This window comes from Phaethon aethereus (genome assembly GCF_964289735.1).
Source record: "Phaethon aethereus genome assembly, chromosome: 5".
Taxonomy (NCBI): Eukaryota; Metazoa; Chordata; class Aves; order Phaethontiformes; family Phaethontidae; genus Phaethon; species Phaethon aethereus.
The window spans coordinates 10,728,187-10,752,928 of record NC_138579.1 but is presented as its reverse complement, the minus strand read 5'-3'; the positions used below and the strand labels follow the sequence as shown (position 1 = coordinate 10,752,928).

At 58.2% G+C, this 24,742-nt stretch overlaps 1 protein-coding gene across 1 annotated transcript in view; it reads right to left on the bottom strand.

Moving 5' to 3' along the window:
- Nucleotides 1-1,238: 1,238 nt before the first annotated feature.
- AHNAK2 (AHNAK nucleoprotein 2) overlaps nucleotides 1,239-24,742 on the bottom strand; it is a gene marked incomplete at both ends in the record, with an annotated part of 29,434 nt that continues 5,930 nt past the window's right edge. The window contains one exon of the mRNA XM_082000536.1: nucleotides 1,239-23,678. Within this exon, the coding sequence (XP_081856662.1) occupies nucleotides 1,239-23,678 (22,440 nt within the window). The remainder of the gene's footprint in view (nucleotides 23,679-24,742) is intronic.

Sequence of the window (24,742 nt, the reverse complement as noted above, 5' to 3'; positions counted from 1 at the left end):
GAAAACTGCAAGAACGAAGCATGTCTGCACATCCACATCTGTAAAACTTGGGGTTGTAATGAGTGAAAATCCCCAGATTAGTTTGTAACCATTACCACTGTATTTGGAAACTGTGCTGTCATTAAGTGGCCACTTCAGCAGATAGTGGGGTGCACTCGAACCTTTGGCAAATTTAAGCTGGGATTTTCAGAATCAGGAAATGCTAACAGCACCATCAGGAACTCACTCTACTCGAGTTGTTATTCGTATGGTGAGTTTATTGTGAATTCAGAATACAGACAGTGTTTTAATGATACATGTGAAGGCTGTCACATATGCACTCTGGTTTTTGTTGCACACTTGAGAGAAGCATTAATATAAACAAAGAAGTAAATAATTATATACATCTCCTTTCCCAGAAAATCTTTGAAGCAATTCTGCCAGTGTGGCAGATCATTCTGTGCATTTAACTATCCAGTAAATATATACATTAAAATTTATTTATCCACATTTTAATAATTATTCTTTGTCAGCACGTTTTATTTTGGTATCTTAAAAAAAGTAAATTTGTTATATGATTTTTGGTCTTGAATTTATTCTGGGTTTGTGTTTTGGTTTTTTTTTTTTTCTTTTAAGGCTAAATACGACCCACCACAATAATAAAAAAATTAGAAGAGAGGAAGCGGTAGAGCATTAGTTTTTCTACACTAGTATTTTGGTTTTATTTTCCATTGTAAAATGTTTATGGAATATACATATTACCTTAGCTGAAATAAAGAAAAATATTTTAATAAGAAAGCAAAAGTAGGTCAGAGAGGTCCAAAATCTAAACAGGTAAGTATAGTTCTCATAGTACTAGTTTATACTCCATTCTGGAAATAATCTATAATCTAAACATAATTGGTATGTTTTTGAGAAGCCTATTTAACAAAAGCCTTTTTGCTATCATCAAGCCTTTCAATGGTTCATTTTCATGATTCAGATATCTTTCCAGACTTTACTAAAGTTATGGGCTCCTCTGTACCTGTAGAAATTGTTGCTTTTGGGTCAGGTTAAAGGAAATCAGTATTTTTATTAGTGCACAGTATAGCATATCCATGTACTTAAAAATTTAAATGTGGTGAATTGTGTTCAACTGTTTTCATATATAACAACTTCGGGTTTTGTTTGATTTTCAGTTACCAGAAAATTAAGAAAACTTTTTTTTTCTGTATGTGTAGATTATTTTATTTTCTTTGAGGGTTAAGAAAAGACAATCTTCATTTAGTTGTATCTCCAGGAATATTACATTGACTATCTTTTTCTTCCTCTAATAAGATTAGTTCGGTTCTTGCTGAAGATGTCACGATAGTTCGAGAAACTGGAACATCAGGTGAGGCCACATCAATATCAACTTTTTCACCCTCTGTTGTTTCTCTGGGTGATAAGCTTTCTTGTGCATCAAAAAATACATCAGCTTTATCTGATGGGCTATCTTCATCTGAGATTCTTCCCTCTTTATGACCTCTCTCTTCTTTGTCAACAGTCTTAGCCTTTTTGGAAGGAGATGTGAAACCAAGCTTAGGAAATCTAAACCATCCAGTTTTTTCAGTTTGCTTAGAAGAATCATTATCTGATGTGTCAGCAGGTTTCACATCTTCTGGAACTGATTTTTTAACTTCTGTTTTTGAATCTGTGCTTGTTTCATCACCAGAAGATGAAAAGCCAATAGCTGGAAGCCAAAATTTGAATCTTCCGGGAGATCTTTTGCTATCAGTCTTTTCTTTTTCATTGGTTATGTCTTTTTCTTCATCTTCTAGTGTTTCAGCTACACCTTCACGTTTAGAGTGAGGACCTGCAATTATTCCCTCTGATGACTTATCAGGATGACTCTCCTCAGATTTATTGAAAGGCTTTACTTCAACAGCAAATTTTTTTAACTTTGGCAAACTTACTTCTCCAGTAGATTCTTCAGTCTCACTCTGTGGTTTGTCAGATAGTTTAAGCTCAGCACTGCTAGTGCCCTGGGTTGCTACTCCGAAGCTTTCATCAGCACATGTAGGTTTGCTCACTGATATATCTTCTGTCGAAGCCGGCTGCTGGACTAGCACCTCTAAGTTGCTATGTGATTCAGGCAACTTCACCTTGAGCAATGAGAATCCCAAAGTAGCAGTTTTGACTTCTGATGAGAGAATCTCTGATTCTTTCAGTATTTCAGTAGTGTAAATCTCACACCTTTCAATAGCAACATGTTCAGGTTCTACTTTCTCACTCACTTCTTGGCCCTCTACATACGACCAATGAATGTCTTGCCCTGCATTTGAAAAGGAGGACTCTATGGTAGTAGTCATCTGTGCAGTTTTAATGTCAGGTTCACTCAGTGTTAGTATTTTGCTTTTTGCTTTTTGAATACCACCATCTAGAGCCTCTGGTGTTTCTTCAGGGATAGCAGAGCTTGCCTGCAGTTGCACTACTTCAATATCAGTACTATATCCATTTGTATCTGTTACTACTTTTGACACTGAAACATCAGTTTCAGTTGGGAGAGCTTTGAAAGTGAATCTTGGTATTTTTAGTTTGGGAATTTTTATATTTACTTCCTGTGATTTGTCAACTGTTTCCACTGTTATTCTAGGAGATGCTTCCATATGATCTAGAGCTGAACTTTTCAGGCCAATGGATCCTTCTGATTTTTGAAACTGCATTTCTGCTGTGCCTAATTCAGTTTTAGACACTGAATCAGCTTCTGACTTTGGCAAATTGATATCATCTTCAAAACCCTCCCCTTCTGAATGCAACACTTCAAACTTTGGAACCTTAAATTTGTATGTTTTAATTTTACTTGTTTCTGCTCTATCTTCTACTTGCACTTCCACTCCTGCAGACATGTCCTTTTCAACACTTTTCACTTGAAATTTCATTTCAGGATCTACTCTAGTAATTTGATGATTCATTTTTATGTCTGGAACTTCTATCTTTACATCTTCCAGCCTAGCTGTAACATAAGCACCATCTTCTGATCCCTTTGTTGTAGAGCATCCACACGTAGACTTTTTTAATTGGCTTCCTTCACTGGCTTTTCCTATAATTTTCATCTCACCCTTTATCTTTCCTTTTTTAATTACTGCCTCTTGATTTTTAATATCTAGCTCTTCCTTTGGAAGACTAACATCTATTTTCTTCTGTGTTGCATTCAGAGTAATTTCAGCTGATGAGGGTTTACATCCTACTTCTGAAGTCTCTAACTTAGTGGAGTTTTCTACCTTTGGAACTTCTATATCCTGTGTTTTGACTTTATGCTCTTGAACAGTCAGAGTACATGTAGGAAGCTTATTTGTTAAACTGTTGCCTTTGTCAATTTCTGAAGCACTTGGGTATGATTTAGACAATTCTGCTGAAGACACTGTGAATTCAGATGTATGCATTTTTTGTCCTTCAGTACCACGCTTAGCTATGTCTGCGTAAGTTTCAGTTTTTGGAATATTCACTCTACTATCTATTCTTTCTATGGATAATGAAATACCTCCTTCCATCTTTGGCAAGTCAACATCAGAACTCTTCACAGAATCTCCTAATTTTGGAATCTCTTCTTTTCCAATAGTAATTTCAGAGACTGCATGTGGTAATGAGAAGGTATTTTCAGGAATACTTGTTTCAGTTTGTACTTTGGCAGAGGGAATGCCTGCCTCAGTTTTCCCTATACTTCTTTCAATATCAGCATCACCTTTTTTTTCCTTTAAGTATGTCCTGCCAAATGCAGGCATTCTGAATTTTGGCATTTTAAACCATCCCTGATGGTCTTCAGTCTGAACTTCTTCAGCTTTTATTTCATGTTCTTCTCTTAATTTGATTTCTTTCTCTTCAAGGCTCTCAATAGCTCCCTCTGTCATTGGTTTAGACACCGGCTCTGAGCTGATGTCTACCTTTGGATCTTCAGTGCCAGCTGTCAGAACTTGGGGTGTTTTCATCTTACAAACATAAACACCTACTCCGGGATCTGATATATCAGATGTAAGTTCTGATGCTGGAACTCCCACAGCAATGTCAGCAATATCATTTGTCATTTTTAGCTGGGGTAGCTCAGCATCTATTTTTGGAGAGCTGATCTCTGTCTCTGGGCCTTTCCCTTTTGTTAAGGAGATTCCAAACTTTGGCTTCTGGAATTTGGGCGTTTTAATCTTCCCTTCAGGGCCTTCCAAATTCATCTTTCTTCCATCTACAACTGATGATATTTCTGTTACTATTTCAGGGCTCCTCAGTTCAATGGAAGTGTCCTCTTTGGGGAACTTAAGACCTATTTTTTGAATTATATCTGCATCGGTAGAACTCGATTTTAGGACAACCTGTTGAAAACTGTCCTCTGAGGGAGACAGAGCAGCATCAATCTTTACTGAGCTGACTCCCATGTCAGTTTGGGAGGCTCCAGTTTCTGTTTTGGAAAACTCCAGAGTGGGGATCTTAACATCAGCCGGTTTTATGCTTACGTGTGCCACTCCTTCTCTCCTTTCAGGATGACTTCTTTCTATATCAGGTATCTGTATTGAATCACCACCCTCTCTTTCTGTTTTAGGAATAGTAGCATCAGCTTCAGCTTTTGGTGAATGTGTCTGAGATTTGGCAACCTTGATCTTGGAGAGTGAAATTTTAGGCATGACAAATTGAGGCTTTTTGATAGGACTTTTTTGTTCGAATTTTCTTGCAGGTATTTCCAGATCAAGGGCTGGCCCAGTAACTTGATCATCAGCTGCAGTTCCTTTCACTTCTGTATCTATTCTGCCTGACATTACAGCAAGTTTATCATATTCCAGATTTGCTCCAGGATCTGGTTTTACACTTGCTTCCTTCTTTGGTGACCAACTGAAGGATGGCAGTTTGAATTTTGGCATTTTGAAATGTCCTTCTTTCTCTCCTCCATCTCCATCTCCATCTCCATCTTGTTTTATTTCCCCTTTGATTTTTAGTGCTGCACCTGAATCCTGAATATCACTGTCTGTTTTTGGAATAGATATGTCAGCTGATGGGAGGTGAACATCAGCCTCTGATGACTTATTGTCAGCTTTGGTCATTTTGACTTTAGGGCTGTAAGTTTCTGTTCCTGTACCACATTCCACCTCCAAATTTGGTGCTTTAACAGCAATATCAGCTATTTCTACCATTGCTTTTAGCTGGGGAACCTTGACTTCTGATTTGGATTGTCTGACCTCCTTTTCTGACCCTTTCCCTTTAGAATGTGTAATTCCAAACTTTGGCATTTGGAATTTAGACGTTTTTGTTTTCCCTTCAGGACCTTCAGTTTTTATTTCCACTTCACCCACAGCAATTTCACTTGATGTTCTTTCAACACTTGTGTCAGGACTCTTTACCTCAAGGGAGCCTTCAGTTATCATCTTAATATCTGAGGTGGAGAGGCTGGCATTAGCAGCAGCTGATTTCAATGTTAGGTCATCTTCTTCACATGTAGGAAGTATGACCTCACCTGTAGGCATGCTAATATCCATCTCTATTTTGGGAGCTTTGACTTCTGATTTGGAAAATTCCGAAGTCGGGACTTTAATGTTTGACACTGTTATGCCCATTCCTCCCCCTTCTCCGCTACTCTCTTTCTCAGATTTCTGTACTGAAACACCTTCTTTTTCTTGATTGGGACCACAAACATCAGTTGCCAGTATAGGCAGAGAGACTTGGACTTTCTGACCCTTCATTTTGGGGAATGAGATCTTTGGCATGATAAATTGGGACTTCTTGTTTCTGCCCTTTTCACCGTCTTTTTCTGTTGATGTATCAAATTCCACATGAAGGTGTTGATTGTCAGGGGTAGGAAATGTTAATTCAGATTCTGTGTCTCCAGATAAAATAGACAAAGTGGGTTCTTCCACATGTCCCTCAACTTCAGAAGGAGCAATAGGTTCTTTCTTTGGTGACCAACTAAATGAAGGCAGTTTGAATTTTGATGTTTTAAATTTATTTTCTTTCTCCTCAGTGTCCTTCTCTCCTGAAACTACCTCCTGTTCTGCCCTGCACTCTAAATCTGGGCCATGGATCTCCACTCCTAATTTTGGCATGGTAACTTCCATTGATGGAAGACTGATAGCCAATTTTGATGCATCCAGAACAACTTCAGGTGAAAGCTTGTGCATTTTTACACCTATTTCGGTGTCAGGGATCTCAGCTGGTTTTCCAATATCAGTATCAGTCATATCAGATGTTATCTTTCCCTTGGAAATTTCAGATTCCACTTTGGAACTAATGTCACTTTCTGATGGTTTTCCCTTAGACCAAGAAATTCCAAATTTCGGTTTTCGGAATTTAGGCATTTTCAGTGTAAACTCTGTGTCACCCACAGGTATTTCAGCAGCTGGTATTTCCCCTCCAGGCTTCAAACTTTCTTCCTCCAAAGAACCATCAACATTTAAAATTTCAAAATCTGTTACTGAAATAGTCTCATCACAAGGAGATATTTTTGATTCAGATTCTGCTACATTCATTTGATACTTAGTAAGAGTAATATCCCCTTTTCGTAATGGGGAGTCCTGTTCAACCTTAGAAGAAGCAATATCAATTCTGGAGAAACCAAGGCTAGGAATTCTGAATTTAGCATTTTTAGACCCACTATCAACTTTATTGTCAGGAAGGAGTTTAGAACTGACACTGCCTGAAAGAACAGCAGGAGTTTTATCTGTTATTGAATAACTAACAGTTTCTGACACAGAAGCTTCAAAACCAGAAGTATTTGGTACCTGAGACTTAGAATTTTTAGAAAGTGAAACCTTAGGCATTCTAAATAGAGAACTTTTAGATTTATCCATCTCAAAATCTTTTGCAGAGTGGGAATCTATGGCACCTTCAAAAGTGGGAGACTGGACCTCAGCGGCGTGCAGGGTCACATCGACTTCGGCGGTTCCCGAGGGCAGCGTCACCTGGGGCTCCTTGAGGCCGACGTCCACGTCAGCGGCCACGGTGCCCTTGGCCTCTCTGCTGCTGGACCAGCCAAAGGAAGGCATGCCGAACTTGGGCATCTTGAACTTGCCGTCCTTGGTCTTTGCGGCCTCCTTCTCCGGGGCTTTTGCTTCGCCTTCGAGGGTGAGGGCCGCCTCGGGCGCCTGCAGGTCGACGCCGGCCTTTGGAAGGGTGACGTCGACGGACGGGAGGCTGATGTCCACCTTGGGAGCTTTGATGTCAGCTTTGGGCATTTTGAGGGAGGGCTTCTCCACCTTCCAGCTGGCCCCTTCCGTTTTGGCACCGGCGATGTCGGCTTTGAGGCCCAGCGCGGGGCCCTCCCCGGTGGCCGTCACGGTGGCGGAAGGGAGCTCGGCCTCTGCGGTGGGCAGGCTCACCTCACCTGCCAGCCCTTCCACCTTGGGAGGCGACACTCCGAACTTGGGCTTGTCGAACTTGGGCATCTTGAGCTTGCCTTTCAGGCCCGCGGCTCCCAGCTCGGCCCCGTCAAGCGAGCCTTCGCCGGAAGGCACTTTGAGGTCTATCATCTCGGGCGCCTGGAGCTCCAGGGAGCCTTCGACGGAGGGCAGCTTGACGTCGCTGGCCGCGATGCTGACGGCGCCGTCGCCGGCCTTGAGGTCTGTTTCTGGGAGGCTGGCGTCGACTTTGTGCAGGCTGACGTCTGCGTCCAGCTTGGGAGCCTTGACGGTCGGCTTGGAGAAGACCACGCTGGGCACCTTGACTTTCGGCATGTGTATTTTCATGCCACCGCCTTCAACTTTGCCGGCGGCCACCTCCAGGCCGCCTTCGACCTCGGGGCCCTGCAGGGCGAGTTCGCCCTCCGGGACTTCGGCCTGGGCTTTGGGCAGCGAGGCCTCCGCCGTTGGCAGGCCGACCTGCACGTGGGGAGCTTTGACTTTGGGCAGCTTGATGCTGGTCATCTTGACGTCGGGCATCTTGAACCGGCCTTTCTCGCCGTCTCCTCCGGCGGCCGTCTCGACGGTCACCTCCACGCCGGGCGCTTGGATCTCAGCTGCGGGCAGGGTCACGTCGACTTCGGCGGTTCCCGAGGGCAGCGTCACCTGGGGCTCCTTGAGGCCGACGTCCACGTCAGCGGCCACGGTGCCCTTGGCCTCTCTGCTGCTGGACCAGCCAAAGGAAGGCATGCCGAACTTGGGCATCTTGAACTTGCCGTCCTTGGTCTTTGCGGCCTCCTTCTCCGGGGCTTTTGCTTCGCCTTCGAGGGTGAGGGCCGCCTCGGGCGCCTGCAGGTCGACGCCGGCCTTTGGAAGGGTGACGTCGACGGACGGGAGGCTGATGTCCACCTTGGGAGCTTTGATGTCAGCTTTGGGCATTTTGAGGGAGGGCTTCTCCACCTTCCAGCTGGCCCCTTCCGTTTTGGCACCGGCGATGTCGGCTTTGAGGCCCAGCGCGGGGCCCTCCCCGGTGGCCGTCACGGTGGCGGAAGGGAGCTCGGCCTCTGCGGTGGGCAGGCTCACCTCACCTGCCAGCCCTTCCACCTTGGGAGGCGACACTCCGAACTTGGGCTTGTCGAACTTGGGCATCTTGAGCTTGCCTTTCAGGCCCGCGGCTCCCAGCTCGGCCCCGTCAAGCGAGCCTTCGCCGGAAGGCACTTTGAGGTCTATCATCTCGGGCGCCTGGAGCTCCAGGGAGCCTTCGACGGAGGGCAGCTTGACGTCGCTGGCCGCGATGCTGACGGCGCCGTCGCCGGCCTTGAGGTCTGTTTCTGGGAGGCTGGCGTCGACTTTGTTCAGGCTGACGTCTGCGTCCAGCTTGGGAGCCTTGACGGTCGGCTTGGAGAAGACCACGCTGGGCACCTTGACTTTCGGCATGTGTATTTTCATGCCACCGCCTTCAACTTTGCCGGCGGCCACCTCCAGGCCGCCTTCGACCTCGGGGCCCTGCAGGGCGAGTTCGCCCTCCGGGACTTCGGCCTGGGCTTTGGGCAGCGAGGCCTCCGCCGTTGGCAGGCCGACCTGCACGTGGGGAGCTTTGACTTTGGGCAGCTTGATGCTGGGCATCTTGACGTCGGGCATCTTGAACCGGCCTTTCTCGCCGTCTCCTCCGGCGGCCGTCTCGACGGTCACCTCCACGCCGGGCGCTTGGATCTCAGCTGCGGGCAGGGTCACGTCGACTTCGGCGGTTCCCGAGGGCAGCGTCACCTGGGGCTCCTTGAGGCCGACGTCCACGTCAGCGGCCACGGTGCCCTTGGCCTCTCTGCTGCTGGACCAGCCAAAGGAAGGCATGCCGAACTTGGGCATCTTGAACTTGCCGTCCTTGGTCTTTGCGGCCTCCTTCTCCGGGGCTTTTGCTTCGCCTTCGAGGGTGAGGGCCGCCTCGGGCGCCTGCAGGTCGACGCCGGCCTTTGGAAGGGTGACGTCGACGGACGGGAGGCTGATGTCCACCTTGGGAGCTTTGATGTCAGCTTTGGGCATTTTGAGGGAGGGCTTCTCTACCTTCCAGCTGGCCCCTTCCGTTTTGGCACCGGCGATGTCGGCTTTGAGGCCCAGCGCGGGGCCCTCCCCGGTGGCCGTCACGGTGGCGGAAGGGAGCTCGGCCTCTGCGGTGGGCAGGCTCACCTCACCTGCCAGCCCTTCCACCTTGGGAGGCGACACTCCGAACTTGGGCTTGTCGAACTTGGGCATCTTGAGCTTGCCTTTCAGGCCCGCGGCTCCCAGCTCGGCCCCGTCAAGCGAGCCTTCGCTGGAAGGCACTTTGAGGTCTGTCATCTCGGGCGCCTGGAGCTCCAGGGAGCCTTCGACGGAGGGCAGCTTGACGTCGCTGGCCGCGATGCTGACGGCGCCGTCGCCGGCCTTGAGGTCTGTTTCTGGGAGGCTGGCGTCGACTTTGTTCAGGCTGACGTCTGCGTCCAGCTTGGGAGCCTTGACGGTCGGCTTGGAGAAGACCACGCTGGGCACCTTGACTTTCGGCATGTGTATTTTCATGCCACCGCCTTCAACTTTGCCGGCGGCCACCTCCAGGCCGCCTTCGACCTCGGGGCCCTGCAGGGCGAGTTCGCCCTCCGGGACTTCGGCCTGGGCTTTGGGCAGCGAGGCCTCCGCCGTTGGCAGGCCGACCTGCACGTGGGGAGCTTTGACTTTGGGCAGCTTGATGCTGGTCATCTTGACGTCGGGCATCTTGAACCGGCCTTTCTTGCCGTCTCCTCCGGCGGCCGTCTCGACGGTCACCTCCACGCCGGGCGCTTGGATCTCAGCTGCGGGCAGGGTCACGTCGACTTCGGCGGTTCCCGAGGGCAGCGTCACCTGGGGCTCCTTGAGGCCGACGTCCACGTCAGCGGCCACGGTGCCCTTGGCCTCTCTGCTGCTGGACCAGCCAAAGGAAGGCATGCCGAACTTGGGCATCTTGAACTTGCCGTCCTTGGTCTTTGCGGCCTCCTTCTCCGGGGCTTTTGCTTCGCCTTCGAGGGTGAGGGCCGCCTCGGGCGCCTGCAGGTCGACGCCGGCCTTTGGAAGGGTGACGTCGACGGACGGGAGGCTGATGTCCACCTTGGGAGCTTTGATGTCAGCTTTGGGCATTTTGAGGGAGGGCTTCTCCACCTTCCAGCTGGCCCCTTCCGTTTTGGCACCGGCGATGTCGGCTTTGAGGCCCAGCGCGGGGCCCTCCCCGGTGGCCGTCACGGTGGCGGAAGGGAGCTCGGCCTCTGCGGTGGGCAGGCTCACCTCACCTGCCAGCCCTTCCACCTTGGGAGGCGACACTCCGAACTTGGGCTTGTCGAACTTGGGCATCTTGAGCTTGCCTTTCAGGCCCGCGGCTCCCAGCTCGGCCCCGTCAAGCGAGCCTTCGCTGGAAGGCACTTTGAGGTCTGTCATCTCGGGCGCCTGGAGCTCCAGGGAGCCTTCGACGGAGGGCAGCTTGACGTCGCTGGCCGCGATGCTGACGGCGCCGTCGCCGGCCTTGAGGTCTGTTTCTGGGAGGCTGGCGTCGACTTTGTGCAGGCTGACGTCTGCGTCCAGCTTGGGAGCCTTGACGGTCGGCTTGGAGAAGACCACGCTGGGCACCTTGACTTTCGGCATGTGTATTTTCATGCCACCGCCTTCAACTTTGCCGGCGGCCACCTCCAGGCCGCCTTCGACCTCGGGGCCCTGCAGGGCGAGTTCGCCCTCCGGGACTTCGGCCTGGGCTTTGGGCAGCGAGGCCTCCGCCGTTGGCAGGCCGACCTGCACGTGGGGAGCTTTGACTTTGGGCAGCTTGATGCTGGGCATCTTGACGTCGGGCATCTTGAACCGGCCTTTCTCGCCGTCTCCTCCGGCGGCCGTCTCGACGGTCACCTCCACGCCGGGCACTTGGATCTCAGCTGCGGGCAGGGTCACGTCGACTTCGGCGGTTCCCGAGGGCAGCGTCACCTGGGGCTCCTTGAGGCCGACGTCCACGTCAGCGGCCACGGTGCCCTTGGCCTCTCTGCTGCTGGACCAGCCAAAGGAAGGCATGCCGAACTTGGGCATCTTGAACTTGCCGTCCTTGGTCTTTGCGGCCTCCTTCTCCGGGGCTTTTGCTTCGCCTTCGAGGGTGAGGGCCGCCTCGGGCGCCTGCAGGTCGACGCCGGCCTTTGGAAGGGTGACGTCGACGGACGGGAGGCTGATGTCCACCTTGGGAGCTTTGATGTCAGCTTTGGGCATTTTGAGGGAGGGCTTCTCCACCTTCCAGCTGGCCCCTTCCGTTTTGGCACCGGCGATGTCGGCTTTGAGGCCCAGCGCGGGGCCCTCCCCGGTGGCCGTCACGGTGGCGGAAGGGAGCTCGGCCTCTGCGGTGGGCAGGCTCACCTCACCTGCCAGCCCTTCCACCTTGGGAGGCGACACTCCGAACTTGGGCTTGTCGAACTTGGGCATCTTGAGCTTGCCTTTCAGGCCCGCGGCTCCCAGCTCGGCCCCGTCAAGCGAGCCTTCGCCGGAAGGCACTTTGAGGTCTATCATCTCGGGCGCCTGGAGCTCCAGGGAGCCTTCGACGGAGGGCAGCTTGACGTCGCTGGCCGCGATGCTGACGGCGCCGTCGCCGGCCTTGAGGTCTGTTTCTGGGAGGCTGGCGTCGACTTTGTGCAGGCTGACGTCTGCGTCCAGCTTGGGAGCCTTGACGGTCGGCTTGGAGAAGACCACGCTGGGCACCTTGACTTTCGGCATGTGTATTTTCATGCCACCGCCTTCAACTTTGCCGGCGGCCACCTCCAGGCCGCCTTCGACCTCGGGGCCCTGCAGGGCGAGTTCGCCCTCCGGGACTTCGGCCTGGGCTTTGGGCAGCGAGGCCTCCGCCGTTGGCAGGCCGACCTGCACGTGGGGAGCTTTGACTTTGGGCAGCTTGATGCTGGGCATCTTGACGTCGGGCATCTTGAACCGGCCTTTCTCGCCGTCTCCTCCGGCGGCCGTCTCGACGGTCACCTCCACGCCGGGCGCTTGGATCTCAGCTGCGGGCAGGGTCACGTCGACTTCGGCGGTTCCCGAGGGCAGCGTCACCTGGGGCTCCTTGAGGCCGACGTCCACGTCAGCGGCCACGGTGCCCTTGGCCTCTCTGCTGCTGGACCAGCCAAAGGAAGGCATGCCGAACTTGGGCATCTTGAACTTGCCGTCCTTGGTCTTTGCGGCCTCCTTCTCCGGGGCTTTTGCTTCGCCTTCGAGGGTGAGGGCCGCCTCGGGCGCCTGCAGGTCGACGCCGGCCTTTGGAAGGGTGACGTCGACGGACGGGAGGCTGATGTCCACCTTGGGAGCTTTGATGTCAGCTTTGGGCATTTTGAGGGAGGGCTTCTCCACCTTCCAGCTGGCCCCTTCCGTTTTGGCACCGGCGATGTCGGCTTTGAGGCCCAGCGCGGGGCCCTCCCCGGTGGCCGTCACGGTGGCGGAAGGGAGCTCGGCCTCTGCGGTGGGCAGGCTCACCTCACCTGCCAGCCCTTCCACCTTGGGAGGCGACACTCCGAACTTGGGCTTGTCGAACTTGGGCATCTTGAGCTTGCCTTTCAGGCCCGCGGCTCCCAGCTCGGCCCCGTCAAGCGAGCCTTCGCCGGAAGGCACTTTGAGGTCTATCATCTCGGGCGCCTGGAGCTCCAGGGAGCCTTCGACGGAGGGCAGCTTGACGTCGCTGGCCGCGATGCTGACGGCGCCGTCGCCGGCCTTGAGGTCTGTTTCTGGGAGGCTGGCGTCGACTTTGTTCAGGCTGACGTCTGCGTCCAGCTTGGGAGCCTTGACGGTCGGCTTGGAGAAGACCACGCTGGGCACCTTGACTTTCGGCATGTGTATTTTCATGCCACCGCCTTCAACTTTGCCGGCGGCCACCTCCAGGCCGCCTTCGACCTCGGGGCCCTGCAGGGCGAGTTCGCCCTCCGGGACTTCGGCCTGGGCTTTGGGCAGCGAGGCCTCCGCCGTTGGCAGGCCGACCTGCACGTGGGGAGCTTTGACTTTGGGCAGCTTGATGCTGGGCATCTTGACGTCGGGCATCTTGAACCGGCCTTTCTCGCCGTCTCCTCCGGCGGCCGTCTCGACGGTCACCTCCACGCCGGGCGCTTGGATCTCAGCTGCGGGCAGGGTCACGTCGACTTCGGCGGTTCCCGAGGGCAGCGTCACCTGGGGCTCCTTGAGGCCGACGTCCACGTCAGCGGCCACGGTGCCCTTGGCCTCTCTGCTGCTGGACCAGCCAAAGGAAGGCATGCCGAACTTGGGCATCTTGAACTTGCCGTCCTTGGTCTTTGCGGCCTCCTTCTCCGGGGCTTTTGCTTCGCCTTCGAGGGTGAGGGCCGCCTCGGGCGCCTGCAGGTCGACGCCGGCCTTTGGAAGGGTGACGTCGACGGACGGGAGGCTGATGTCCACCTTGGGAGCTTTGATGTCAGCTTTGGGCATTTTGAGGGAGGGCTTCTCCACCTTCCAGCTGGCCCCTTCCGTTTTGGCACCGGCGATGTCGGCTTTGAGGCCCAGCGCGGGGCCCTCCCCGGTGGCCGTCACGGTGGCGGAAGGGAGCTCGGCCTCTGCGGTGGGCAGGCTCACCTCACCTGCCAGCCCTTCCACCTTGGGAGGCGACACTCCGAACTTGGGCTTGTCGAACTTGGGCATCTTGAGCTTGCCTTTCAGGCCCGCGGCTCCCAGCTCGGCCCCGTCAAGCGAGCCTTCGCCGGAAGGCACTTTGAGGTCTATCATCTCGGGCGCCTGGAGCTCCAGGGAGCCTTCGACGGAGGGCAGCTTGACGTCGCTGGCCGCGATGCTGACGGCGCCGTCGCCGGCCTTGAGGTCTGTTTCTGGGAGGCTGGCGTCGACTTTGTGCAGGCTGACGTCTGCGTCCAGCTTGGGAGCCTTGACGGTCGGCTTGGAGAAGACCACGCTGGGCACCTTGACTTTCGGCATGTGTATTTTCATGCCACCGCCTTCAACTTTGCCGGCGGCCACCTCCAGGCCGCCTTCGACCTCGGGGCCCTGCAGGGCGAGTTCGCCCTCCGGGACTTCGGCCTGGGCTTTGGGCAGCGAGGCCTCCGCCGTTGGCAGGCCGACCTGCACGTGGGGAGCTTTGACTTTGGGCAGCTTGATGCTGGGCATCTTGACGTCGGGCATCTTGAACCGGCCTTTCTCGCCGTCTCCTCCGGCGGCCGTCTCGACGGTCACCTCCACGCCGGGCGCTTGGATCTCAGCTGCGGGCAGGGTCACGTCGACTTCGGCGGTTCCCGAGGGCAGCGTCACCTGGGGCTCCTTGAGGCCGATGTCCACGTCAGCGGCCACGGTGCCCTTGGCCTCTCTGCTGCTGGACCAGCCAAAGGAAGGCATGCCGAACTTGGGCATCTTGAACTTGCCGTCCTTGGTCTTTGCGGCCTCCTTCTCCGGGGCTTTTGCTTCGCCTTCGAGGGTGAGGGCCGCCTCGGGCGCCTGCAGGTCGACGCCGGCCTTTGGAAGGGTGACGTCGACGGACGGGAGGCTGATGTCCACCTTGGGAGCTTTGATGTCAGCTTTGGGCATTTTGAGGGAGGGCTTCTCCACCTTCCAGCTGGCCCCTTCCGTTTTGGCACCGGCGATGTCGGCTTTGAGGCCCAGCGCGGGGCCCTCCCCGGTGGCCGTCACGGTGGCGGAAGGGAGCTCGGCCTCTGCGGTGGGCAGGCTCACCTCACCTGCCAGCCCTTCCACCTTGGGAGGCGACACTCCGAACTTGGGCTTGTCGAACTTGGGCATCTTGAGCTTGCCTTTCAGGCCCGCGGCTCCCAGCTCGGCCCCGTCAAGCGAGCCTTCGCCGGAAGGCACTTTGAGGTCTATCATCTCGGGCGCCTGGAGCTCCAGGGAGCCTTCGACGGAGGGCAGCTTGACGTCGCTGGCCGCGATGCTGACGGCGCCGTCGCCGGCCTTGAGGTCTGTTTCTGGGAGGCTGGCGTCGACTTTGTTCAGGCTGACGTCTGCGTCCAGCTTGGGAGCCTTGACGGTCGGCTTGGAGAAGACCACGCTGGGCACCTTGACTTTCGGCATGTGTATTTTCATGCCACCGCCTTCAACTTTGCCGGCGGCCACCTCCAGGCCGCCTTCGACCTCGGGGCCCTGCAGGGCGAGTTCGCCCTCCGGGACTTTGGCCTGGGCTTTGGGCAGCGAGGCCTCCGCCGTTGGCAGGCCGACCTGCACGTGGGGAGCTTTGACTTTGGGCAGCTTGATGCTGGGCATCTTGACATCGGGCATCTTGAACCAGCCTTTCTCGCCGTCTCCTCCGGCGGCCGTCTCGACGGTCACCTCCACGCCGGGCGCTTGGATCTCAGCTGCGGGCAGGGTCACGTCGACTTCGGCGGTTCCCGAGGGCAGCGTCACCTGGGGCTCCTTGAGGCCGACGTCCACGTCAGCGGCCACGGTGCCCTTGGCCTCTCTGCTGCTGGACCAGCCAAAGGAAGGCATGCCGAACTTGGGCATCTTGAACTTGCCGTCCTTGGTCTTTGCGGCCTCCTTCTCCAGGGCTTTTGCTTCGCCTTCGAGGGTGAGGGCCGCCTCGGGCGCCTGCAGGTCGACGCCGGCCTTTGGAAGGGTGACGTCGACGGACGGGAGGCTGATGTCCACCTTGGGAGCTTTGATGTCAGCTTTGGGCATTTTGAGGGAGGGCTTCTCCACCTTCCAGCTGGCCCCTTCCGTTTTGGCACCGGCGATGTCGGCTTTGAGGCCCAGCGCGGGGCCCTCCCCGGTGGCCGTCACGGTGGCGGAAGGGAGCTCGGCCTCTGCGGTGGGCAGGCTCACCTCACCTGCCAGCCCTTCCACCTTGGGAGGCGACACTCCGAACTTGGGCTTGTCGAACTTGGGCATCTTGAGCTTGCCTTTCAGGCCCGCGGCTCCCAGCTCGGCCCCGTCAAGCGAGCCTTCGCCGGAAGGCACTTTGAGGTCTATCATCTCGGGCGCCTGGAGCTCCAGGGAGCCTTTGACGGAGGGCAGCTTGACGTCGCTGGCCGCGATGCTGACGGCGCCGTCGCCGGCCTTGAGGTCTGTTTCTGGGAGGCTGGCGTCGACTTTGTGCAGGCTGACGTCTGCGTCCAGCTTGGGAGCCTTGACGGTCGGCTTGGAGAAGACCACGCTGGGCACCTTGACTTTCGGCATGTGTATTTTCATGCCACCGCCTTCAACTTTGCCGGCGGCCACCTCCAGGCCGCCTTCGACCTCGGGGCCCTGCAGGGCGAGTTCGCCCTCCGGGACTTCGGCCTGGGCTTTGGGCAGCGAGGCCTCCGCCGTTGGCAGGCCGACCTGCACGTGGGGAGCTTTGACTTTGGGCAGCTTGATGCTGGGCATCTTGACGTCGGGCATCTTGAACCGGCCTTTCTCGCCATCTCCTCCGGCGGCCGTCTCGACGGTCACCTCCACGCCGGGCGCTTGGATCTCAGCTGCGGGCAGGGTCACGTCGACTTCGGCGGTTCCCGAGGGCAGCGTCACCTGGGGCTCCTTGAGGCCGACGTCCACGTCAGCGGCCACGGTGCCCTTGGCCTCTCTGCTGCTGGACCAGCCAAAGGAAGGCATGCCGAACTTGGGCATCTTGAACTTGCCGTCCTTGGTCTTTGCGGCCTCCTTCTCCGGGGCTTTTGCTTCGCCTTCGAGGGTGAGGGCCGCCTCGGGCGCCTGCAGGTCGACGCCGGCCTTTGGAAGGGTGACGTCGACGGACGGGAGGCTGATGTCCACCTTGGGAGCTTTGATGTCAGCTTTGGGCATTTTGAGGGAGGGCTTCTCCACCTTCCAGCTGGCCCCTTCCGTTTTGGCACCGGCGATGTCGGCTTTGAGGCCCAGCGCGGGGCCCTCCCCGGTGGCCGTCACGGTGGCGGAAGGGAGCTCGGCCTCTGCGGTGGGCAGGCTCACCTCACCTGCCAGCCCTTCCACCTTGGGAGGCGACACTCCGAACTTGGGCTTGTCGAACTTGGGCATCTTGAGCTTGCCTTTCGGGCCCGCGGCTCCCAGCTCGGCCCCGTCAAGCGAGCCTTCGCCGGAAGGCACTTTGAGGTCTATCATCTCGGGCGCCTGGAGCTCCAGGGAGCCTTCGACGGAGGGCAGCTTGACGTCGCTGGCCGCGATGCTGACGGCGCCGTCGCCGGCCTTGAGGTCTGTTTCTGGGAGGCTGGCGTCGACTTTGTGCAGGCTGACGTCTGCGTCCAGCTTGGGAGCCTTGACGGTCGGCTTGGAGAAGACCACGCTGGGCACCTTGACTTTCGGCATGTGTATTTTCATGCCACCGCCTTCAACTTTGCCGGCGGCCACCTCCAGGCCGCCTTCGACCTCGGGGCCCTGCAGGGCGAGTTCGCCCTCCGGGACTTCGGCCTGGGCTTTGGGCAGCGAGGCCTCCGCCGTTGGCAGGCCGACCTGCACGTGGGGAGCTTTGACTTTGGGCAGCTTGATGCTGGGCATCTTGACGTCGGGCATCTTGAACCGGCCTTTCTCGCCGTCTCCTCCGGCGGCCGTCTCGACGGTCACCTCCACGCCGGGCGCTTGGATCTCAGCTGCGGGCAGGGTCACGTCGACTTCGGCGGTTCCCGAGGGCAGCGTCACCTGGGGCTCCTTGAGGCCGACGTCCACGTCAGCGGCCACGGTGCCCTTGGCCTCTCTGCTGCTGGACCAGCCAAAGGAAGGCATGCCGAACTTGGGCATCTTGAACTTGCCGTCCTTGGTCTTTGCGGCCTCCTTCTCCGGGGCTTTTGCTTCGCCTTCGAGGGTGAGGGCCGCCTCGGGCGCCTGCAGGTCGACGCCGGCCTTTGGAAGGGTGACGTCGACGGACGGGAGGCTGATGTCCACCTTGGGAGCTTTGATGTCAGCTTTGGGCATTTTGAGGGAGGGCTTCTCCACCTTCCAGCTGGCCCCTTCCGTTTTGGCACCGGCGATGTCGGCTTTGAGGCCCAGCGCGGGGCCCTCCCCGGTGGCCGTCACGGTGGCGGAAGGGAGCTCGGCCTCTGCGGTGGGCAGGCTCACCTCACCTGCCAGCCCTTCCACCTTGGGAGGCGACACTCCGAACTTGGGCTTGTCGAACTTGGGCATCTTGAGCTTGCCTTTCAGGCCCGCGGCTCCCAGCTCGGCCCCGTCAAGCGAGCCTTCGCCGGAAGGCACTTTGAGGTCTATCATCTCGGGCGCCTGGAGCTCCAGGGAGCCTTCGACGGAGGGCAGCTTGACGTCGCTGGCCGCGATGCTGACGGCGCCGTCGCCGGCCTTGAGGTCTGTTTCTGGGAGGCTGGCGTCGACTTTGTGCAGGCTGACGTCTGCGTCCAGCTTGGGAGCCTTGACGGTCGGCTTGGAGAAGACCACGCTGGGCACCTTGACTTTCGGCATGTGTATTTTCATGCCACCGCCTTCAACTTTGCCGGCGGCCACCTCCAGGCCGCCTTCGACCTCGGGGCCCTGCAGGGCAAGTTCGCCCTCCGGGACTTCGGCCTGGGCTTTGGGCAGCGAGGCCTCCGCCGTTGGCAGGCCGACCTGCACGTGGGGAGCTTTGACTTTGGGCAGCTTGATGCTGGGCATCTTGACGTCGGGCATCTTGAACCGGCCTTTCTCGCCGTCTCCTCCGGCGGCCGTCTCGACGGTCACCTCCACGCCGGGCGCTTGGATCTCAGCTGCGGGCAGGGTCACGTCGACTTCGGCGGTTCCCGAGGGCAGCGTCACCTGGGGCTCCTTGAGGCCGACGTCCACGTCAGCGGCCACGGTGCCCTTGGCCTCTCTGCTGCTGGACCAGCCAAAGGAAGGCATGCCGAACTTGGGCATCTTGAACTTGCCGTCCTTGGTCTTTGCGGCCTCCTTCTCCGGGGCTTTTGCTTCGCCTTCGAGGGTGAGGGCCGCCTCGGGCGCCTGCAGGTCGACGCCGGCCTTTGGAAGGGTGACGTCGACGGACGGGAGGCTGATGTCCACCTTGGGAGCTTTGATGTCAGCTTTGGGCATTTTGAGGGAGGGCTTCTCCACCTTCCAGCTGGCCCCTTCCGTTTTGGCACCGGCGATGTCGGCTTTGAGGCCCAGCGCGGGGCCCTCCCCGGTGGCCGTCACGGTGGCGGAAGGGAGCTCGGCCTCTGCGGTGGGCAGGCTCACCTCACCTGCCAGCCCTTCCACCTTGGGAGGCGACACTCCGAACTTGGGCTTGTCGAACTTGGGCATCTTGAGCTTGCCTTTCAGGCCCGCGGCTCCCAGCTCGGCCCCGTCAAGCGAGCCTTCGCCGGAAGGCACTTTGAGGTCTATCATCTCGGGCGCCTGGAGCTCCAGGGAGCCTTCGACGGAGGGCAGCTTGACGTCGCTGGCCGCGATGCTGACGGCGCCGTCGCCGGCCTTGAGGTCTGTTTCTGGGAGGCTGGCGTCGACTTTGTGCAGGCTGACGTCTGCGTCCAGCTTGGGAGCCTTGACGGTCGGCTTGGAGAAGACCACGCTGGGCACCTTGACTTTCGGCATGTGTATTTTCATGCCACCGCCTTCAACTTTGCCGGCGGCCACCTCCAGGCCGCCTTCGACCTCGGGGCCCTGCAGGGCGAGTTCGCCCTCCGGGACTTTGGCCTGGGCTTTGGGCAGCGAGGCCTCCGCCGTTGGCAGGCCGAACTGCACGTGGGGAGCTTTGACTTTGGGCAGCTTGATGCTGGGCATCTTGACATCGGGCATCTTGAACCAGCCTTTCTCGCCGTCTCCTCCGGCGGCCGTCTCGACGGTCACCTCCACGCCGGGCGCTTGGATCTCAGCTGCGGGCAGGGTCACGTCGACTTCGGCGGTTCCCGAGGGCAGCGTCACCTGGGGCTCCTTGAGGCCGACGTCCACGTCAGCGGCCACGGTGCCCTTGGCCTCTCTGCTGCTGGACCAGCCAAAGGAAGGCATGCCGAACTTGGGCATCTTGAACTTGCCGTCCTTGGTCTTTGCGGCCTCCTTCTCCGGGGCTTTTGCTTCGCCTTCGAGGGTGAGGGCCGCCTCGGGCGCCTGCAGGTCGACGCCGGCCTTTGGAAGGGTGACGTCGACGGACGGGAGGCTGATGTCCACCTTGGGAGCTTTGATGTCAGCTTTGGGCATTTTGAGGGAGGGCTTCTCCACCTTCCAGCTGGCCCCTTCCGTTTTGGCACCGGCGATGTCGGCTTTGAGGCCCAGCGCGGGGCCCTCCCCGGTGGCCGTCACGGTGGCGGAAGGGAGCTCGGCCTCTGCGGTGGGCAGGCTCACCTCACCTGCCAGCCCTTCCACCTTGGGAGGCGACACTCCGAACTTGGGCTTGTCGAACTTGGGCATCTTGAGCTTGCCTTTCAGGCCCGCGGCTCCCAGCTCGGCCCCGTCAAGCGAGCCTTCGCCGGAAGGCACTTTGAGGTCTATCATCTCGGGCGCCTGGAGCTCCAGGGAGCCTTCGACGGAGGGCAGCTTGACGTCGCTGGCCGCGATGCTGACGGCGCCGTCGCCGGCCTTGAGGTCTGTTTCTGGGAGGCTGGCGTCGACTTTGTGCAGGCTGACGTCTGCGTCCAGCTTGGGAGCCTTGACGGTCGGCTTGGAGAAGACCACGCTGGGCACCTTGACTTTCGGCATGTGTATTTTCATGCCACCGCCTTCAACTTTGCCGGCGGCCACCTCCAGGCCGCCTTCGACCTCGGGGCCCTGCAGGGCGAGTTCGCCCTCCGGGACTTCGGCCTGGGCTTTGGGCAGCGAGGCCTCCGCCGTTGGCAGGCCGACCTGCACGTGGGGAGCTTTGACTTTGGGCAGCTTGATGCTGGGCATCTTGACGTCGGGCATCTTGAACCGGCCTTTCTCGCCATCTCCTCCGGCGGCCGTCTCGACGGTCACCTCCACGCCGGGCGCTTGGATCTCAGCTGCGGGCAGGGTCACGTCGACTTCGGCGGTTCCCGAGGGCAGCGTCACCTGGGGCTCCTTGAGGCCGACGTCCACGTCAGCGGCCACGGTGCCCTTGGCCTCTCTGCTGCTGGACCAGCCAAAGGAAGGCATGCCGAACTTGGGCATCTTGAACTTGCCGTCCTTGGTCTTTGCGGCCTCCTTCTCCGGGGCTTTTGCTTCGCCTTCGAGGGTGAGGGCCGCCTCGGGCGCCTGCAGGTCGACGCCGGCCTTTGGAAGGGTGACGTCGACGGACGGGAGGCTGATGTCCACCTTGGGAGCTTTGATGTCAGCTTTGGGCATTTTGAGGGAGGGCTTCTCCACCTTCCAGCTGGCCCCTTCCGTTTTGGCACCGGCGATGTCGGCTTTGAGGCCCAGCGCGGGGCCCTCCCCGGTGGCCGTCACGGTGGCGGAAGGGAGCTCGGCCTCTGCGGTGGGCAGGCTCACCTCACCTGCCAGCCCTTCCACCTTGGGAGGCGACACTCCGAACTTGGGCTTGTCGAACTTGGGCATCTTGAGCTTGCCTTTCGGGCCCGCGGCTCCCAGCTCGGCCCCGTCAAGCGAGCCTTCGCCGGAAGGCACTTTGAGGTCTATCATCTCGGGCGCCTGGAGCTCCAGGGAGCCTTCGACGGAGGGCAGCTTGACGTCGCTGGCCGCGATGCTGACGGCGCCGTCGCCGGCCTTGAGGTCTGTTTCTGGGAGGCTGGCGTCGACTTTGTGCAGGCTGACGTCTGCGTCCAGCTTGGGAGCCTTGACGGTCGGCTTGGAGAAGACCACGCTGGGCACCTTGACTTTCGGCATGTGTATTTTCATGCCACCGCCTTCAACTTTGCCGGCGGCCACCTCCAGGCCGCCTTCGACCTCGGGGCCCTGCAGGGCGAGTTCGCCCTCCGGGACTTCGGCCTGGGCTTTGGGCAGCGAGGCCTCCGCCGTTGGCAGGCCGACCTGCACGTGGGGAGCTTTGACTTTGGGCAGCTTGATGCTGGGCATCTTGACGTCGGGCATCTTGAACCGGCCTTTCTCGCCGTCTCCTCCGGCGGCCGTCTCGACGGTCACCTCCACGCCGGGCGCTTGGATCTCAGCTGCGGGCAGGGTCACGTCGACTTCGGCGGTTCCCGAGGGCAGCGTCACCTGGGGCTCCTTGAGGCCGACGTCCACGTCAGCGGCCACGGTGCCCTTGGCCTCTCTGCTGCTGGACCAGCCAAAGGAAGGCATGCCGAACTTGGGCATCTTGAACTTGCCGTCCTTGGTCTTTGCGGCCTCCTTCTCCGGGGCTTTTGCTTCGCCTTCGAGGGTGAGGGCCGCCTCGGGCGCCTGCGGGTCGACGCCGGCCTTTGGAAGGGTGACGTCGACGGACGGGAGGCTGATGTCCACCTTGGGAGCTTTGATGTCAGCTTTGGGCATTTTGAGGGAGGGCTTCTCCACCTTCCAGCTGGCCCCTTCCGTTTTGGCACCGGCGATGTCGGCTTTGAGGCCCAGCGCGGGGCCCTCCCCGGTGGCCGTCACGGTGGCGGAAGGGAGCTCGGCCTCTGCGGTGGGCAGGCTCACCTCACCTGCCAGCCCTTCCACCTTGGGAGGCGACACTCCGAACTTGGGCTTGTCGAACTTGGGCATCTTGAGCTTGCCTTTCGGGCCCGCGGCTCCCAGCTCGGCCCCGTCAAGCGAGCCTTCGCCGGAAGGCACTTTGAGGTCTATCATCTCGGGCGCCTGGAGCTCCAGGGAGCCTTCGACGGAGGGCAGCTTGACGTCGCTGGCCGCGATGCTGACGGCGCCGTCGCCGGCCTTGAGGTCTGTTTCTGGGAGGCTGGCGTCGACTTTGTGCAGGCTGACGTCTGCGTCCAGCTTGGGAGCCTTGACGGTCGGCTTGGAGAAGACCACGCTGGGCACCTTGACTTTCGGCATGTGTATTTTCATGCCACCGCCTTCAACTTTGCCGGCGGCCACCTCCAGGCCGCCTTCGACCTCGGGGCCCTGCAGGGCGAGTTCGCCCTCCGGGACTTCGGCCTGGGCTTTGGGCAGCGAGGCCTCCGCCGTTGGCAGGCCGACCTGCACGTGGGGAGCTTTGACTTTGGGCAGCTTGATGCTGGGCATCTTGACGTCGGGCATCTTGAACCGGCCTTTCTCGCCGTCTCCTCCGGCGGCCGTCTCGACGGTCACCTCCACGCCGGGCGCTTGGATCTCAGCTGCGGGCAGGGTCACGTCGACTTCGGCGGTTCCCGAGGGCAGCGTCACCTGGGGCTCCTTGAGGCCGACGTCCACGTCAGCGGCCACGGTGCCCTTGGCCTCTCTGCTGCTGGACCAGCCAAAGGAAGGCATGCCGAACTTGGGCATCTTGAACTTGCCGTCCTTGGTCTTTGCGGCCTCCTTCTCCGGGGCTTTTGCTTCGCCTTCGAGGGTGAGGGCCGCCTCGGGCGCCTGCGGGTCGACGCCGGCCTTTGGAAGGGTGACGTCGACGGACGGGAGGCTGATGTCCACCTTGGGAGCTTTGATGTCAGCTTTGGGCATTTTGAGGGAGGGCTTCTCCACCTTCCAGCTGGCCCCTTCCGTTTTGGCACCGGCGATGTCGGCTTTGAGGCCCAGCGCGGGGCCCTCCCCGGTGGCCGTCACGGTGGCGGAAGGGAGCTCGGCCTCTGCGGTGGGCAGGCTCACCTCACCTGCCAGCCCTTCCACCTTGGGAGGCGACACTCCGAACTTGGGCTTGTCGAACTTGGGCATCTTGAGCTTGCCTTTCGGGCCCGCGGCTCCCAGCTCGGCCCCGTCAAGCGAGCCTTCGCCGGAAGGCACTTTGAGGTCTATCATCTCGGGCGCCTGGAGCTCCAGGGAGCCTTCGACGGAGGGCAGCTTGACGTCGCTGGCCGCGATGCTGACGGCGCCGTCGCCGGCCTTGAGGTCTGTTTCTGGGAGGCTGGCGTCGACTTTGTGCAGGCTGACGTCTGCGTCCAGCTTGGGAGCCTTGACGGTCGGCTTGGAGAAGACCACGCTGGGCACCTTGACTTTCGGCATGTGTATTTTCATGCCACCGCCTTCAACTTTGCCGGCGGCCACCTCCAGGCCGCCTTCGACCTCGGGGCCCTGCAGGGTGAGTTCGCCCTCCGGGACTTCGGCCTGGGCTTTGGGCAGCGAGGCCTCCGCCGTTGGCAGGCCGACCTGCACGTGGGGAGCTTTGACTTTGGGCAGCTTGATGCTGGGCATCTTGACGTCGGGCATCTTGAACCGGCCTTTCTCGCCGTCTCCTCCGGCGGCCGTCTCGACGGTCACCTCCACGCCGGGCGCTTGGATCTCAGCTGCGGGCAGGGTCACGTCGACTTCGGCGGTTCCCGAGGGCAGCGTCACCTGGGGCTCCTTGAGGCCGACGTCCACGTCAGCGGCCACGGTGCCCTTGGCCTCTCTGCTGCTGGACCAGCCAAAGGAAGGCATGCCGAACTTGGGCATCTTGAACTTGCCGTCCTTGGTCTTTGCGGCCTCCTTCTCCGGGGCTTTTGCTTCGCCTTCGAGGGTGAGGGCCGCCTCGGGCGCCTGCGGGTCGACGCCGGCCTTTGGAAGGGTGACGTCGACAGACGGGAGGCTGATGTCCACCTTGGGAG